The 18863-nt window shown below is 39.6% G+C and overlaps 2 protein-coding genes across 4 annotated transcripts in view; one reads left to right on the forward strand and one right to left on the reverse strand.

Annotated features, from left to right (window-relative positions):
• dpysl3 (dihydropyrimidinase like 3) overlaps window positions 1-3967 on the forward strand; it is an 82487-nt gene extending 78520 nt beyond the window's left edge. For both annotated transcript variants that reach the window (XM_079585093.1, XM_079585094.1), the window contains exons 13-14: window positions 938-1094; window positions 2807-3967. In XM_079585093.1, coding sequence (XP_079441219.1) covers window positions 938-1094; window positions 2807-2892 — 243 coding nt within the window. In that variant the 3' untranslated portion in view covers window positions 2893-3967. The remainder of the gene's footprint in view (window positions 1-937; window positions 1095-2806) is intronic.
• A 104-nt stretch (window positions 3968-4071) lies between these two features.
• Window positions 4072-18863, reverse strand: part of stk32a (serine/threonine kinase 32A) — a 92860-nt gene continuing 78068 nt past the window's right edge. The window contains exons 10-13 of one of the 2 annotated variants that reach the window (XM_079585100.1): window positions 18703-18828; window positions 17278-17406; window positions 9473-9537; window positions 4072-5583 (exon numbers count right to left, since the gene is read on the reverse strand). In XM_079585100.1, coding sequence (XP_079441226.1) covers window positions 5472-5583; window positions 9473-9537; window positions 17278-17406; window positions 18703-18828 — 432 coding nt within the window. In that variant the 3' untranslated portion in view covers window positions 4072-5471. Of the gene's footprint in view, window positions 5586-9471; window positions 9538-17277; window positions 17407-18702; window positions 18829-18863 lie in introns of both variants that reach the window. The other variant, XM_079585099.1, reaches the window with a different exon arrangement.

Here is an 18863-nt window from a genome sequence, read left to right on the forward strand (position 1 = left end):
TTTCACGTTCTACTAACTATAACTAACTTTGCAACTACATGCCAACTAGCAGTCATTCGAGTATTAGTATATTATCTTCTTAATATCTGCTAACTCTTTATTTTGATTCTCTCCAACAGACTTTCTACTGACTATAAGTAACTTTGCAACTACATGTTCGACTAACTCTCATTGGAGAATCGGTTCGGGCTTGTACATGTTGACAAAATTTTTTTTTTTCAAATTAAATCTGAGGGATTTCTGTCCATCCATTTAAAGTCCATTTAACCAAACCGTTTAAGCTTGTAAAAGTAATCAATATGAATTAAGTGGTTTAATTAATTAAGTCTTCTGAAGAGACACGGTCCATTCATATGAAGAATACTTATTAAAGCAACACACGTAGAGCTCATCAAATCTGGTAAATGGACGTTTGTTTGATGCATGAAAACCACTGAGATTTATTCTATGATCATTACAAAATTAATAAAAAATAGTGTTTCAAAGATTTTCAAAGAAAGGTTTCGGAATGAAACGAGGATGAGTAAAGGATTCATTTTGAATCATGAATTTTCATTTTGGGTGGACTGTCCCTTTAATGAAAACTGCTTTGCTTTGGAAATCTTGAAAATATATTTAAATGTAATATTTTTTTTCTCCTGCCAGCATTTTATTTTTTTCACATAGTTCTAAATCTAAAAAAATATCTTGCTTACATTGTAGAAATAGTGCAACATGATTAACCTTCTTAACAATCTGTCAGCGAAATCTGGACCCAATTTCCAGGAGAACATGAAATTTACAATTTACGTGAACACGCAGTTCCCAAACGGCCCACAGGAGGATAGATGCATCTGTGGAATGTAACTGCCAACACCCAGACTGTCTCTGTCTCTGTAAACGGTATGCTACACAATCCTGTGTAAACCTGAAGTGTGTGTGTGTGTGTGTCGTACAGATGGCCACACTGAAGGCGGTCCCCAGGGGCATGTATGACGGCCCCGTGTCTGAGTTTACAGCCATGTCGAGGGGAGGAACACCGTCCGCCTCCACCCGCTCCTCACCCACCAAAGCCCCGTTGAGGAACCTCCACCAGTCTGGCTTCACGCTATCCGGTAACCCTGGGAAATCACGTCTCGTATTCATACAACAGCGCAGACGCAAACATCAAATTGGCATAATTATTAAAGGATAGTGGGATAGAACAGACGCAGAACCCAGCGTTAATCCATAAAAAGTCCAAATACAGGTGAAACTCGAAACATTTATTTCAGTAATTCAACTTAAAAGGAGAAACTAATATATAATATAGACTCATTACATGCAAAGTGAGATATTTCAAGCCTTTATTTGTTATAATTTTGATGATTATGGCGTTCAGCTTATGAAACCCCAAATTCAAAATTAGAATATTGTGAAAAGGTTTTCATAAGCTGTAAGCCATAATCATAAAAATTATACCAAATAAACACTTGAAATATCTCACTTTGCATGTTATGAAATATAATATATTAGTTTCACCTTTTAAGTTGAATTACTGAAATAAATGAACTTTTGCACCATATTCAAATTTGTTGAGTTTCACCTGTATATGAAATGTAAATGTGCTAGTTAAGGGGTCAGTGACTTATCTATACATTTATTCAAAAATATACAAAAATGCAATTCATATATAAAGTGACTGGAATACAGCATGGTTTACTTTCTGAATTCAAGTTAATTTTGACATATTTTGAAGCATAAAGTTGAAACAGTTGCTTTGATATCATAATGAAGGAATTATTGTTCTCTTGAAAAGAAAACCCTTTTAAGCAGTTTGGCATCATTTATTTTATTGCAGTTTTGTTAAAATATTAGAAAATTATTTTAAACACTTTTGTCTGCCAAATAATCTGTTTGTTCATAAAATTGTGACTTTTTTGAGATAAAAAGTCACAATTACCTTTTTTTTTTATTCAGTGGCAGAAACAAGCTTCCATTAATAACAATCCCTATTGATAAAATAAGAAAAGAAAAATAAACCGTATAGTTTACAAAACATTTTAAACTAAATTCTTTTAAACTCTTTTGTGAATTATTGTGGGTTTTATTGATTCTTAATTTTTTCCCCCAGAACATATCATGCAATTTAAAAAGACATCACAATAAACTTTAAAGTCTTTTTAAAGTTCTCTCTAATTTTAGTCAGTACACTAAAGAAATGTTTTTATTTTTATCTTAAGTAAAAATTCTACTCATATTATAGCAAATAAATTACATTAGCTTTTGTTTATGGTGAAATTAAGTTGTAAAAAGGCAAAACAATATTGTATTGTCATACATTTTAGTAACATTTGGCAAAAATACAAACTATATTGATTAAGTTAAGCATCAAATTAAGATTTGAATCAAACCATAAATATAATTTGAGAACAACTGTGTATTTAAAATGTGTATTTTTCTGTGTGTAAAGTATGTCCACCGAAACGGAGTAAGATACGTAACAGAATCGTCTATTTCCTAGTTTATAATTTATAATATTTATGAGCAGATCAATTCTAAATTTAACGTATGGCACACAGTAGTCACTTTAAATTCAAACCAAGCAGCTTTTGGTCGACGCTGAACACTTGAACACAAGCGACGTCAGTGTGAGAACTTTTCCACCCTCAGATTTCTATTGAAATGACCAGATTTTGAAATATCAGGTTGAAATAGTATCTCTATCTCCCACTAAAAAACTCACCGAAAGATGAGCAGTTCACCTTTCCCGTGACCTCACGTAACCCTCTCTCTCTCTCTCTCTCTGTGTGTGTGTGTGTGTGTGTGTGTGTGTGTCCTGTCACAGGTCCTGAAGAAGCCCCCATCAGACCAGCGGGAAGACGTATCGTTGTGCCCCCTGGTGGCCGCTCCAACATCACCTCTCTTAGTTAAATATAAAGAGCATGTAAGAGGGAACACCAGGATAAAATCAACCATGTAGAAGTAAGGTGATTAGTCAGCAAATGAAACAAAAGAAACGTAAAACACTGAACTCATGCCTTACCCTTGATGATTTACTCCTGCTCAGCGACTGAAGATCAGTAGTCCACCTCTGAAGAAAGCAAAGCCCGTTCCAATATTAGGGCATTTAGTGTAGCGTTCTGTTCGTTTAGATGTGTTTAGATAACCTGACCTAGAAGACATTAGAGTTACAGTGAAACCGACTTGTTTAAAAAAGGAAGTAGAATTAAAACTAGAGTTTCCAGCAGGCGTTTGCGTTCAGTAGAGGAAGGACTACTGTCATGTTTTTCATAGGGCTTTATTTGTATTCCCTCGTAAGCTTCTTTTGTTGCGTATATCAGCTGTGATTATGCTAGTTAATGTTACTTTGTAAATGAAGTTGAAGTGTTCACAGTTTTTTTAAGGATTATAAAGTTGAATGAATGTTAAGGAAAAACATGCAATGATATACTGGTGTAGAATATTGCGAAACATTTGCATTTGCTCAAACACCAGTTCACATTCTGCACTGCTTTTGTCATCCGTTACCCGTCACATGAAGGAGGAGGCGAACTTCCGACAGGAAAAAGAAAGGTTAACTAGATTTCTGACTAGAAACGAGTGATGAAAACCATGATATTCACCTTTTGCAATTCAGTTTTGTTGAATATTCAGGCGACTACAATTACAGCTCAAATGTCAATTATTGAAAAATTATTAACAGGTGCTACAATGTCTTTTCTTAAATCACAGAAGTATTGGAATAAGTTTTTAAAATCTGAATCTTTCATGTCACTTTGGTAGAGGTCTAGTTGAGGAATGAGTCCCGGCATAAAGTGATTTGCTGATTGATGTGGAATATGTTGTTTATTATATTTATGTAGGTTTGATTGTATTTTCCCCCCCACCCGTTTTTTTTTTTTTTTTTTTTTAACAGCTGGGTCAAAAATGAAGGAGAAAAAAAGCAGGTCAAAGTGAATGTGTGATGTGCAAAATTTGTTCCTCAATAAACAGAAGTTACAACTGACTGCCTGTATATGATTTATCCCAGTTAACGGAAAATAAAAGCTGGTCTAAAACATACACACACAAACATAAAAATATAATGAAACATTTACAACACAATGGTTCTCATGTGAGGAAATTAAATTTCGTTTTTTATTAACAATTACATGGAAAATATGACACTGTACAGATGCGAATGAGGGGAAATTCATCGTTTTCTTTGGGACAGAGGTGTTCAAAACATATCTTCAGACCAAGAGTGAAACAGCGGATATATGATCTGACAATATCGCTTGATTGAATTGTTCTCACTGGATTAAGTTGTAAGAAATAAACGGTTCTATTCTGTTAGCTATCAAGTTCTCAAACACAGTTAGCAGTGTTTCAAACTGAAGGGTTGAATTGCAAATCTCTACATAAACTTATGTAAATTTTCATTTACATAATCAGTGGAAACAGCATAAAACATCACCCTGACCAATAAAACCTTCTAAATTAGATTATAATAACATTCATTATACATTTTTATAATAAATCAATAATATTTCTCATAATTATTGTCATTGTTGTTCCACATTGTGGGTATTTTGTCTTATATTTAATATTCACCTGGCCACTAGATGGCGATTTTTATTCATCCTGAGAAACGGAGGTTTCAGATGAGTAATATTTTGTATTTTTCCACCAAACTTAAACAGCACATTTTCATTTGAGGTTTTTTTTTATTTATTTTTTTAGTGCCGGGGATTTTTTATGCTACAAATCTAAACCTTGTTTTATAAATGAGCCATAAACAACCTTGTGTGAATATTCCTAGGCTATGCAAACCTATAGTCAGACTTGTCAGATGATGCTATTAAATTGTTTTATTATCAGTTTATCTGTTCAGAGTCGTCAATATCTTATTCAGCAGCACAATGGGATCCAGCAATGAATCTCCAAAAAAAGCTTTAGATCCAGAAAGGCCAAAAAATATTCTCAGTGGCATAAATGACAGTATTTTGCAGCTCTGTGAGATTCACGTTTACATGGATTGAATTAATCACATACGCATAATGAGGTGAAATAATATCTTCCGCATTCTGTTCTCTGCATTTGTACGTTAAGAAGAGCAGCTTTATAAATCATGGCGAATGGCTCGAGTCTGATCACTCGCTGAATCAGACAGCAGTAAATCTTCATGTGCCTCCAAACGCATTAGGGGGAATCCATTAAACTAGTAAGGCACACATTTTCACGGCCAGGTGCAGAGAACATCATTCAGTTATTTTTTTCAAAATGGTATTTTGTAGTATTCAGTTTTATGTCAGTCAGTCACAGTAAACCACCGTACGCCGTCAGTTTTTGAGTGAATGCAGAGCATGAGGGGACACTAGCTTGATGAATCCATCCTGGAACCCATGATATTCCATGGATTTTCTCATGCATTTTCTGGGGTTTTTCCATGGAAACTGCAGTGGGGCGTCTGCTCTGCCATGAGCTTGGAGTGAAATAAGAAAGCTGTGGCGTGTCCCTCCGGCCAAATGTTAACTTGGTAAACAATGCTGTACGTTGTTGTTCTGTCCGTCTTGAATGGCTTTGTTTGTCTCTTCTGCATTGAGGTTGTTGGTCTCAGTGTCTGCTTTGGTTTTCCGTAACCTCCAAAACAAAGAAAGGATAACAAATCCATGACTTTGAGACAGTTTCACACAGTGTTAAAACTGAAAATGTGCAGTTGTTACCATTAGTCATAAAAGTTATTAAAGTGAACTAAAACCTAAACCATAAATGTTGTTACATTAAATAAAATAATTGTTAACTGAATATATATATTGTTTTTTTATTATTATTTCATTGTCAACATTTCTCCCATTAATAGTTTAACTTGATGTACTAAAATAACTAATACAATTATAAAAAAAAAATTATAAAAGAAATAAGAACCAAGAACACAAATCATTCAAACTTTTAACTAAAAGAATACAAATACAAACATAAAAACGTCTCGGTTACGTACGTAACCCTCGTTCTCTAAAGGAGGGAACAGAGACGCCATGTCGGACTGACCGACGAATCAGGAAACTCGCGAGAGACCAATCTACTTATAGTGTAACTAAACGAGCCAGTGCACATTGGCATTTGAGATTTGCATCTTGTGGCAAGCAGGACGAGGTCGAGGGCCGTGAGAAAGCGACGTCTCGAGGTCTCGTATCTCTCACGGAGGAGCGGAAGCATAAAAGGAGGAGCGACGACAGTGGAGATCGAGAGAGGAACAGGCCGTCGTATGTGACAGCAGTCGTCCGTGAGGGGCTGCTGTCTTAACTTTCATTTTGTATTTGTTTATTTTATTATCAAATTCTTTAAATGTTCACCGGTACCCGCCTCCTTCTTCCCATAACATCTGAACTGCGTTACACATCTGTCGCTTTGCCCTGCAGTGCGGATTATAAATGGGCAGAAGTTGCATTGCATATCAGGTTTTCGCTGAGGGGCCAAGCCGGTGACCCGGCCGCCCTGGGGTGATACAGCAACTGTGGCAACGGAACGTGGTGTCCCTGTTCCCTCCTTCAGGGAACGAGGGTTACATAAGTAACCAAGACGTTCCCTTTCAGTCAGTCACGTTTGACGCCACGTCGGACTGTCGGACGAATCGGAAATCCCTACCAAAGCGCCACAGATGCTGCCACTTCCAGTTCCCTGCATAAGGTCGCAGAGGTCGATCACTGCTGTTCAGCATGACTTAGTGAGACTATTGGATAACACTTGGAAAGCATGCCCTTTCCATTGGAAAATCCTGCCCGCAGGGAGGTAAATGTGGAACTTTTTCCAGATTTACTAACCCACTAGGGCTGTACCACATATTGAATGTCTCTGGGGTGGCTTCAACCTAGTTAGGGATAAGAGTCTACACCTGGCAGAGACAACAGAGCGGAATCTGTCAAGGGAAAGACACAGGCTTCCGATTAGGAGCTATATCATGGAAGAATACACATATGCAATCCCCTCGGGGACACTACATATGGGCACCCAGCCTAGCACCAGTTCTCATGGATACAACAGAGGTGTCGCCCGGCCCGCAGCTCTACAAATATCTGTCAGCAAGCGGCTCGTGCCAGCACCCAGGAGGATGCAACACTTCAAGTAGAGTGAGCTCTCAACCCGAGTGGGCAGGGTACACCTTGGGCTTGGTACGCCAAGGCGATGGCATCCACTATTCTGTGGGCCATCCTCTGCTTGGAGACAGCCTTTCCCTTCTGCTTGCCTCAGTAACACACAAAGAGCTGGTCTGAGGTCCTAAAGCTCTGCGTTCGATCCACGTACAGGCGCAAAGCACGGACGGGACAAAGTAAAGCTAGGGCTGGGTCTGCCTCTTCCAAGGGCAGTGCTTGCATGTTCACCACCTGGTCCTTGAAGGAAGTGGTAGGAACCTTGGGCACATATCCGGGCCGAGGTCTCAGGATCACGTGAGAGTCAGCTGACCCGAATTCCAGACGTAATGCCTTCATCGACAGAACTTTCAACTCAGCAGACTACAAAAGCACAAATGGGCATTCTGGAGTGCTCTAAGCACCAGAGACAAATCCCAAGAGGGTATGGAGTGAGGGCTGGGAGGATTTAACCTTCTCGCCTCCCTGAGGAACCTGATGACCAGGTTGTGCTTCACCACTGATTAACCTCCTATGGGGTCGTGATGTGCGGAAATCGCGGCAGCATATACTTGCAAGGGAGGAGGGAGACAGCCTTCGCTCCAACCCCAGCTGCAGGAAGGAGAGCACAGCTCTGATCGGGCAAGTCTGGGGGTCGGCCCCTGGGGGCCTGGGAGACAGGGGAATTTAGGAACCAAATTTTGTCTGCATCCTGCATGTCTGCCAGGCACAGCCAGAGATTGCGTTCCTGGACCAACTGAGTGGACATCGCCCGACCCAGGAAGTGCACAGTGACTTTAGTCGCTCGTAGGGCGAGGTCGGTTGCTGCGTGCTATTCTTGCATTACGCCCTGGTTGGAACTACCCTCATGCAGCTTCTTGAGCGCTTTGGCCTGGTAGACCTGGAGAAGCGTCATGTGCAAGGTAGAGACGGCCTCTCCGCAAGCAATGCCCATTAGATCGGACGAGTACATACAGGCCCGGGAGGGGGGACACGGATTCCCCGCCAGATGGCAGCGGTGCTTGAACACAATTGCATCGCAACCTACCACTCCACCAGGGGATCCCCGCATAACCCTTGGCCGCTCTATGATCGAGGGTAGTCAGGGGGAAGAGGTACCTGGTCGATTTCTGTCAGTAAAAGGAGCTGTCCATGACCTTGTAAGCTCCTCATGCACCTCCGGGAAGAATGGAACCGGAGTGGGATGCTGAGAGCCAGCGCAAGCTGCCCCGAGAAACCAATCATCCAGCATTGAGGTTTCGAGACACGGTGGAGGGTTCCACTTGAGCATCTTCATCTCCAGGGAATCCAGGCTCACCCTCTCATGCAGCGATCAACGTTGGTTCATCGGGCGGAGCCCTGAAGGATACGGCTGGTACACTTCGTTTAGAAGGTCCAACGCGACTGGCTGCGGTGTGCTAGAGGGGTGAGGGGCCCACGGAGGTCGGTTCCTCGTGGTAGAAGCCCTCACTGTAATCCTCAGATCTATCCTCTAATCCTCAGGCTATTCGCCAAAGTAGACCTCTTCTGATGGCCACTAGAAGAGGAACTAGTATAGGCGAAGAGACTCCACCTTGTCTGAGGTACTCGAGTCTTGACTGCAACACAGAGATGGTCATCTTCCCATAGTGGGTACATGACTCATGCATGAAAGCCACCTCCACGTGCTTTAAGCCCAGACACGTGAGGCAACAATTGTGACCATCAGCCGGTGCCAGGTAACGACCGCATCCAGAAACACACGGGTGGAATGACATCTTTAAAAAGACGCATTGTCACACCCGTATAAGCTAATCTAGGGAAATTAGCTCTCTCAGGTTCTGAACCTCTGAAGTGTCGTCACACCAACACCAACACCAACTGGACATGCTTCGCTCCAAAAAGAACAAGAGGCTCGAAGAACACTCTCTCAACGTAGATTGTAGAGCAGAAACAGTAAAACTGCTCGGCTTCAAAGCGAAAAGCTTATATACAATGCACCTGCTGCACATTTATGCCCGCACTGTGGGGCGCACTGTGGGGCGGATTTGTTTAGTTACAATCGAAGTAAATTCGTTGGTCAGTTCGACGTGGCATCGAACGTGACCTACTGAAAGGGAACTAATATATATATATATATATATATATATATATATATATAGTATATTGGAACATAAGTGCAAAACCTCATTTGGCCTAGGGTGTTTGAAAACTCTTGCATTTCATAACAAGGTTAAAAACTTCAAGGTGTAACTTTACTAATGCAAAAACAGTATATCTCAATATAATTAATACATATAGAACAGCTGTTGAGATTAAATTCCAAAACACTTGCTTTACAATGGAAACTGAATATGTTATTGTTAAAATTAAAACAAGTTGTCATGTCCATTCTGATTTACAAAGTTGTAACGTTTTCTTACTTTTCCCTGTTGAAGACGATGAAATCTCTTTGGACAGTCTCTAAGCGTTGTTGGATTTGCCCATTCTGTACAATCAAAATAAAAGAATGAGTTAATTTTTCACATTAAATTTGACAAAGTGGAGTGGATTCGGAAATAAGCAGTGCCCTAACCATCATAGACAATGAGGGTGACAAGTCCCCCCAAATATTTGATATTCATGATTCTGCTCTGCTGCACTTCATTACAACCCCCTCTGTTTGATTTTGGGATGACAAAAAGTTTAAAAATATTTTTTTTAGGCTAGTTGAATGTGAGCGACAATAAACGTTAACAGAGCCATTTAGACATTGGTCAGCAGTTGGTATTAAGAGGAGGGCCATTCTCATTCTAGAGTAGCTTTCTTTTGATCCAGAAAAAGGAAGACTTAAAAAAAAAAAAAAAAAAACTGCAGTATTTTTATGAAAGGTTAATGTTTGACATTTTTAAAGAGAGGACCTCAAAGCTAATAGACATGACCTAAATGCCACTGAACTGTGAATTCACAGGGTCTTCCTCACAGTCATCACCATTTTGTGTTGTTTTGTCAGTTCAGTGAAGTCATCTCAGAGAAGAGAAGCATTATCAGTGTGACTGAAGCATCCAGACTGAGTCCAGACAATGAGTTTGCCCTACTGAACTGAGCTGTCGCTGACTACAGGTGCTCAAACAGCAGGATGTCACAAAGACTAAACACAACAGCAGAAAGAGGCCTTTGGGAGCATTCACACTGACAACACTTTGTGACGAGAAAGCAACCAAAAGTCAAGCATTTCACTTTTGCTTTTGTCAAGAGGTACACGGCAAAGCCATGCGAAACGGCATATATTTCATGAAAAGATTTGTTTGCAAAGACCACTATACAAAGGTAGATTTTATTTGACTTTTTCAGTCTCAAATAATGAATGCACAATTTCAGCTCTGCCATTCCTCATTGTCCTCCAAACTGCACCTATACTTTACCCTAAACACTGTAAAAAATAATAATATGATCAATATGTCATAACACCATATGTTCCCTATCTGTCAGTCACTACGACGTAATGTCGACTGACCAATGGGGTCTCACTTGGAAGCTCCAATCACCTCTGAGTTAAAATTAAAACAGCCTATGGAATTGGAATTTGCAATTGGAATTTGCATGCCAAGCCACTCCCCGTACATACTGGTATATAAGAAGGTGGCACGCATCCAATCATTCGATTTATGCTTTGGAGCCGAGTGGTTGTCTCTTATGAGCGATCACTCTTTCCAGTTGCCTCGAAAGAAGCCCTCCTGCTGGTGTTTCGCCATTGTATTGCACAGTTAAGTGCAGCGTTTCCCCCCTGTGTGCTTCAGCACAAAAATATGTTTCCTAAAAAATCAAAATGGGCGGCAAGCATCTTTTTAAAGATGCCTTTATGTCCGTGTGTTTCTAGAGGTGGTCGATTCCTGTCCTCAACTGACGTCCATGATCGCTATCTCTCATGTCCGGGCCGTGAGCATGCTGAGATGGCATTCGTGGATTGTTCATGTCCTCATTACGAGAAAATGACCATGTCGACAGTGCGGTCACGACTCTTCTCGTGAAGTCCCCTCTGTTGTTGTTACCCAGCCCGGTTCCTCTTCACAGCACTGGGCGGGGACAGGGCCGGATTAAGAGTTCAGGGGCCCCTGGGCACAATGACTTGGAGGACCAATAGCAAACTGATAGAATGCACGATCCTACGATATTTCTTCAAAAGCAGATCGTGGAGACATTTTAATCATAATATTTGACATAATATTTGACGGTGCCTAGGGCCCCTTATATGTCCTGGGCCCCTGGGCAATTGCCCAGTTGCCCTAATGGTTAATCCGGCCCTGGGCGGGGAGGTTAACACTCTGGGAGACCTTAGGGTTTCAGTGGGAGCTCTTCCACCGGGCCAGTCTTCATCATCCGGCAGTCACTTCTGCCGGATGATGGCACGAGTCCTCAGAGGGGAACCAATGTGTCATTCGGCTCTCTAGGTGAGGACCAGTTGTCGATAGCTACATCGGAGTGTCGCTATTGTCCTCTGGAGAGGAACATGAAGCTGAGCTTCCCCCTTCTGGGGTGGTCGCTTGCACTTAATTCACCTTTGGATAAGCACCGCCCCCCTTAGTTACTGTTGCTACGTCCTATCAACAATTAGAGAACCGAAATCATAACCTAAACCAGCATAAAACTGTCTAACTAGTATAACTTCACAGTAAGGTTAAAAGCTAAATGTATCTTAGAGCACAAAAGTGTGTTGTTTATCTTGAGGGGTTTCGCTAACTGAGGACGTCCACACAGTTTAATCCAAAGACGACACTTGCCAGGATTTGACTTCGGTTTTGGGAAGGGGAAAAAACGGACACCCTCCTCCAACCTCTCTGGGAAACGCGTATCTGTGTTACAAATGCCCCAGGCACAACGTTTAACCATATTTTTGATAAAACTACGACGGTTATAGCCTGCCGAGACCAAAAATATGAGACGCCTGTGTTAAAGTCAATGGAGCGCTGTGAGAAAGCGTCGGACCTCTGTGGGAGCTCGTTCTTGGCTGCGCTGTGATTGGTCAATCTACAGCTTAGCCAAAGGCGAATTGTATTCAGAGTTGATGGCCATGGTTTTCTGTGTCGCCGCGGGCATCGGACTCGAGGGGAAACATCCACCTTGTCTCAAGCTCTCATGGTTGGATGATTGGTTCCTGGGTGTGGTGCGCGGTTCATGGCGAGGGCACTTCATCGTACACAAAAAAGGTGGTGGGTAATGGCTGATCTTAGATCACGGGCCCTTCACAAGCTCCTATTCAAGATGTTAACGCAGAAACGCAATCTCATGTGTGTTCGTCCCCTCGCAACAATAAGGACACATACTTCAACGTCTCGATTCTAACTCGATTGGGTTGTCCCAGTCTCCTGGTATCTTTACTAAAGTCGTGGAGGCTGTTCTTGCCCTGCTAAGGAAAGTGGGCATTCACATTTTCAACTACTGCAACACATTTTTTTTCTTATCCATGACATAAAACTTTCAATACAAAAGAAAGGTATACACAGGCATATTACAAAAAAAGGATATATTGTAATGTACAATTAATTGGTTAAGTTGGAAGACAATACAAACATGGGTCTAATATCAACCATCCTTTGAAGTGACAATCTTACAAAAGTTCCTACAAATATCATTTTAAATATCTTACAAATATGCAGGTTTCCATGGTCTCGGGAAACCTTTTTACTGAGGGAATTTTAAAAGCAATTTCCAGACATGGAAATTTCTAGAATAAAACGATTCTAGTTATGTCAAACTCGGCAGAAACGGCTATTTGTGAATATTGTCTTGAATGTAGAGGGCCCTGTAGTCAAAAGGTTGGGAACCATTGATTTAGAGTGACTAAAGTAGATATCCATGAGAGGAACTGTGCATTCCGCTTTCTGATTTATTTCTGCAAAATATTCTGTATTTGTGTTTTGGATGGCTAGAAATGCTGATCACAAAGTTGTAAAGAAAATGGTTTTCTTTACAACCCTTGATGGAGCCATTTCATTATTTCAAATGATTACTTGGACAAAACATGCCCCTTAAAACACATAAAAACAAAACTCTGGTTGCTCATTCAGATCTTTTTATCTAAAGGGATGGTTCTTGGCTAGAATAGGCCACAATCTGGCCAGACCTTAACCCGATAGTTGGTCTACAAGAGACTTGAATTGAACATTAGAGGGCCATTAATGAATCCTGTATAACACACAATGTGGAAAATGTACTGCAAAGCAAAAAGACAAGAGTTGTAACTCCTGCCTCTATAAATGTGTGAAGTCATGACTTTGAGTGTCATTAAATGTCAGTAGGTATCGAGTGTTTAGTGCTTACTCCAGAAACCTCAGCCATGCGACTGCACGATTCAAACAGGCAAGCACAGGGATTTCCTTGAGTAAGCGTGACTGATGCTTAGTATGCTACAATCGAGGAGGGCTTGCTCATACTCTCACTGCTGCTGCTGAACACACATACTCAAAGGATGTTCACCCCCCAAAAAAGTGTAATTATTTACTCACCAAACATTTATTCATCTTGTAGGAATGGTTCATTGAAAAAGAAGAGAATTCACAATGCAATTTTTAAAAAAAAAATATATATAATGTGGCACATTTTTGTAGTCATGTTGGTTTTATATGTTTTTTAAAACCTTTTATTCAATCATTCAGATAAGCTTACGTTTATTTATTTATTTATGAATTTATATTAAAATATAATAACTTATTCCTTTTTTTCAATAACATTTTCATTACACAATGAATATATGTGAGTGTACATATATTTTGTTTTTAAAATATAATTTTGGGGGATGAACTAACATTTTAAGCACTGAACTTTAATTGTATTTGTGTTAACATTAGTTTGAGAGAAGCTGTTGTAACATTCCTAACAGACACTAATGATATACTAATGAGTATTTAGCCACAGACTGAAGACTTTACTCTGAACAGAGCATGAACTCTGGGAAGGAAGTGGAGGTAGTGTGGCCTGTGGGAGTGGATGCTGCTCTTTATTTTGTTCTCACAACAAGAGTTTGTTTTTTCTCTGCATTTATCTGTGACTGGATTGAGCCCATTTCTCCATACATTACAAACTTCGGTGGGAGGAGAGAACTGAGAAGCAGTCAGGACAGAATGAGTTAGTGGGAGGAAATCGAAGTATACAGAGAGAAACAGGGAGAGTCAGGAGCAGAGGCTGTAGGGACTGGTCATATGGTATCGATCCCCATTTATTCAGAAAATGTGAATATACGACACTAACTTGACCTCTTACAGTATTACTCATACAGTAGTATCCCTCCCACTCACCCACTCGCTCGCTCGCTCGCACGCACGCACGAATTGATTCAGAATTGTGAAAAATGTTTAGAATTGCGCGATATAAACTCTATATACAGTACCGGTATATATTAAAAATGATTTAAAAAATCTATAAAAATTACTTCTCGCAGTTGCGAGTTTATATCCCGCAATTCTAACATTATAAATCGCAATTACAATTTTATGTCTCGCAATTGTGAGGAAAAGAGTTCGAATTGTGAGATAAAAAGTCGCAATTATCTTTTAAAAATGTTTTTTCCGTGGTCGAAACAAGCTTCCATATTAAACTGTGCTAAATTTACAAACACAAATTTATGGGAAAGTACAATCTACTTTAATCTTTAATGTGGATTCAACGTGTATCAGATGTGTGCCGGATCTCGGCCGACACCATGTTGCTGTCTGCAAATACTCATGGCAAAGTTATTTTTTGTTCGTCGCTTAGGGGTAAAAATAAATATATGAATACGTGAAAATTAGGGCTGTCAATCGATTAAAAAAATGTAATCGCATGATTGTCATGAGTTAACTCGTGATTAATCGCAATTAATCACACATTTTTTATTTGTTCTAAATGTACCTTAAATTAATACTTTTCAAGTTTGTAACACTCTAATCATTATGGGCATGGATAAATATGGATGCTTTATGCAAATGTATGTTTATTATTGAAACCATAGTCAACATGAAGACGAGACATGTTTCAAAGGTCATAGATGTTTTTCAAAGAACTTGTTCATGTCTATTAGACACATGAAGAAAGAATAAAGAAATACCAGGTTCCCATTACTTCTCTTTCTTTGCACTGAGCAATTTACTAAAACAAACATGTTTAGATTTTTACATGACAGGGCAGCTCTTCTGAAAATGCTAAATGTACATTTATTATTATTATATTAGTTTGTCTCTCTCTGTGCCCATTTTAAAGAAGCTAAATTCTCAATAAAACTGTTTTCATTGGTATATTTAATGCAATGGTCTGCAGTGTCGCTAAGTTGGCAACACTGTGTATCTCCATTTCTCCAACTAGGGGTTGGGCCACGGGTCAAACAGAAAATACGCGCTGCGTTAATCGCGTGTTAAAAAAATGAGTGCCATTATTAACTTTAACTTTGACAGCACTAGTGAAAATACTTGAGCAGCGTTATCTTGTTAGCGAACATTCGACGCCGCCAACACTGTTGAGAGCAAAGTTTAGATGAATATGTAAATATGTGCTGCACGCTTTTCTCTCAATTACAAAATAAACACACAACAAAAACGACAGCGGTGAGAAAACAGCAGTTAAGAAAGCATCGGATCATAAATTGTTGCACCAGCTTTGCAATTTGGGACTCCAGTCATGTTACATAACATTTATTTATAAAGCACTTTATGCAATAGATTGCAGCAGCTTTAAAGTATTAAACATGTAAAACGTGCATAAAGCAGCTCTCCGGTGACCTTGACGGAATGAACAGAAATTAAGGCGAGACACGGCAGGCAAAAACATTGTTTTTTTTACTGGTCAATTTTGAGATTTTGTGATATTTGTCTTCAATAACATGTCTTCTTTCAGACTTGTGGTGAAAAAAAGTCTGAAATACACATTTAGGTCTTTATTTTACTACACTGTGTCTGTTTGCGTCTGTAGATTTCTCATAAATTTAACAAAAGTTGTCGTTATAAATTATCCCGCTGCTCCACGATCTCTGTCTGCAGCGTCATCACACACACCGTTAGAAAGCTCTCTCTCTCCTGTACAATGCTGTCGGATCCAAATATGGTCATTTCCTTTTTATCAGCAACCAATCGTGAAAGTAAAAGGGTGAATGCGCAATCTCATTGGCTGATGATAAATCTTTAAAGCCCGTTTTCTCAAAATGACTTTTCTCTCATTCTCCAAGTCTGAAATCTCCACTTCAGTCGCACCGATATACACCAAACCTTCCAGTCTTGTACCTAGTTATATTATGAAGACATTTACAGAGGGATTTGTAAATATATTATTCCTAGCCTGATTTATATAACATTCTATTCCAAAAAACATGGCAAAAATCTTTTTTTTTAAGGCTATTGACAGAATATTCTGATTTACAGGATAACAAAAGTATATATCTATAAATCCCTCTGTAATTTTTTCCCCATCTAATATGTGAACATAATGAAAAAATAATTTTGAAAACCTGGCTTTATCCAATACTCAGATTTTTTTTTTATATATGCAAATTAGCACATATTTAATTAGATATTACCTAATTTGCATATTTAAACATTAAATTACAGAAAACTTGTAATACATTATTTTCTCATCTTAATGTAGGTAATCAACTGGGAAAGTTTCATGGTGATATCTGCTAGTTAAAATGTTTACCCTATTCACCTGTAGTGTCTCGCCTTAAAAATTTCCCGTCAAAGAAGGCGGAGCCTACCTATTACGTAATTGCCACGGACCAATGACAACGTTTCCAGAAAGTTCGCTCTGGCAAGCTGTATCGAACTTCATTTTGGCATGATTTTGTTCGAAATTATGTCACACCAGTTCGTTCTTCGATTTCGGTTGAAGTAAATCGGGGCCATAACCCTATAGTAAGTACATAAGTACTCAAATGTATAATTACACTGTAACACGGCCACCTTAAAATAAAGAGTAGTTAAATCAGTGCTGCAAAACTTATCATTAGAAACGTTTCTAAATGTCAACGATTCTTAATTCCCACTGCATAAATCCATCAGAGAAATGACAAACAAAGAGTCACTGCAGACACATTTGAAGGTAATATGTTAATGCCATAAACAAGACTTTAATTGTTTTATGCCTTTTTTGCAGTTATGCAAGTGTTTGCATAGTGACAGAGTGAACAAGCTGGGTTCAGTTGACCAGAAACTGTGGTGAGATTGTAAGTAATAACTGTAATACGAGGAAGAGAAGATGCAAAAGTTTACTCTTAGAGAGATGCTACCTGAGGAGATCCATCAGAGCCGCTCTCCCTCGTCTTCCTCGCCAGCCTCTTCTTCTTCTTATGCAACGGTTTGGACTCCAGGATCATCTCCTCCAGCTCGAATGTGGGGTCACAGTTTAGCCGTCGCCTCTGCCATCAAACAAATGCTCATTTATACACAATGTGGCCATGAACAAATCAAAATCTTTTGGCAAGCATTACTATTTAAAAAAAAAGGGCACTTAATTGTATTGAATGTGCACTTATAGCGTACTTCAAATCTCATCATCACACTGTGAATGTCATCGCATTAGAAACGCACATTGCAAAAATATTGAAGCAAGTGGCTGTAATAGTGCCAGAGCTTTTCTAGGATTCACAATTCTGGAATTCAGCATTTTTACAGTGCATTCCAGCAAACAGCATAAATATTGCTTACGCAGGACACTTTGGAGGTAAAGCAATCACGGTAGCCATGCTCAACTGTTGTTCCAAACAGACTTCTCAAAAAATAACCTCATCAAATGATGCCCTTCTAAAATGAACGTTTTTGTTGTAGGGGTCAACCGATGGCAACCCAGATTCCCTGCATCAAAACCTCTCAGTTAAAGGGGTGGTTGATTATGATTTCACTTTTCTAACTTTAGTTAGTGTGTAATGTTGCTGTTTGATCATAAACAACATCTGCAAAGTTACGACGCTCAAAGTTCAAAGCAAAGGGAGATATTTGCTTTTAAAGAAATTGCTTTTTAAGGACTACAACAAACGGCTGGTAGGAACTACACGATATTCTTCTCGGGTTAGTGACATCACCAACCCTAGAATTTACATAAACCCCGCCCCCAGGACACGATTTATAGATTATCATGACAGAATATGGTAATCATTGACTAGAAGATAACTACACATAAGCTACATAAATTCATCAACTAACCATTCAGAAATGCTGTCTGCACTTCTTGAGTCTCTCCATCATTGTCTGACACCGGTTTGAACATAAACGGCTAAAAGTTTTTGAAATTTTCAGTGCATGTGTGTGTGTGAGGTAAAAGGACACAAGCTGTTGTAGCTCCGCCCCCTGTGCCGGGAGCAGCAGCTCATTTGCATTTAAAGGAACATACACAAAACGAGGCGTTTTTGCTCACCCTCAAAAAGTGACAATTTTAACATGCGATATAAAAATATCTGTGGGGTATTTTGAGCTAAAACTTCACACACACTCTGGGGACATCAGAGGCTTATTTTACATCTTGTGAAAAGGGCATTACACCCCCCCCCCCCTTAAGACCAATTATCATAAATCTGCACAGGTTTTGCAAAGTGTAACGTAAATTAAGTTCAAATCATTCATATCTGGAATGTCTACATATGCATGTCTCTTTATTTGCTGTGTGTGTGTGTGTGTGTGTGTATGTTTGTGTATGTGTGTGTGTGTGTTATACTTACATTAGGGAGGAAGCCAGGTGGGATTTGTTTGCTGAGCACAGCATCCCAGTTGACATCAGAGAGGTATTCCAAGTCCTGGATCTCCGAGAGACAGGAAATCCTCTTCTGAGCATCTACACACAACAGCTGACAACAGACGGACACATGTTTTCTTTTGGAAT

The sequence above is a fragment of the Phoxinus phoxinus genome (assembly GCF_949152265.1).
Source record: "Phoxinus phoxinus genome assembly, chromosome: 17".
NCBI lineage: Eukaryota > Metazoa > Chordata > Actinopteri > Cypriniformes > Leuciscidae > Phoxinus > Phoxinus phoxinus.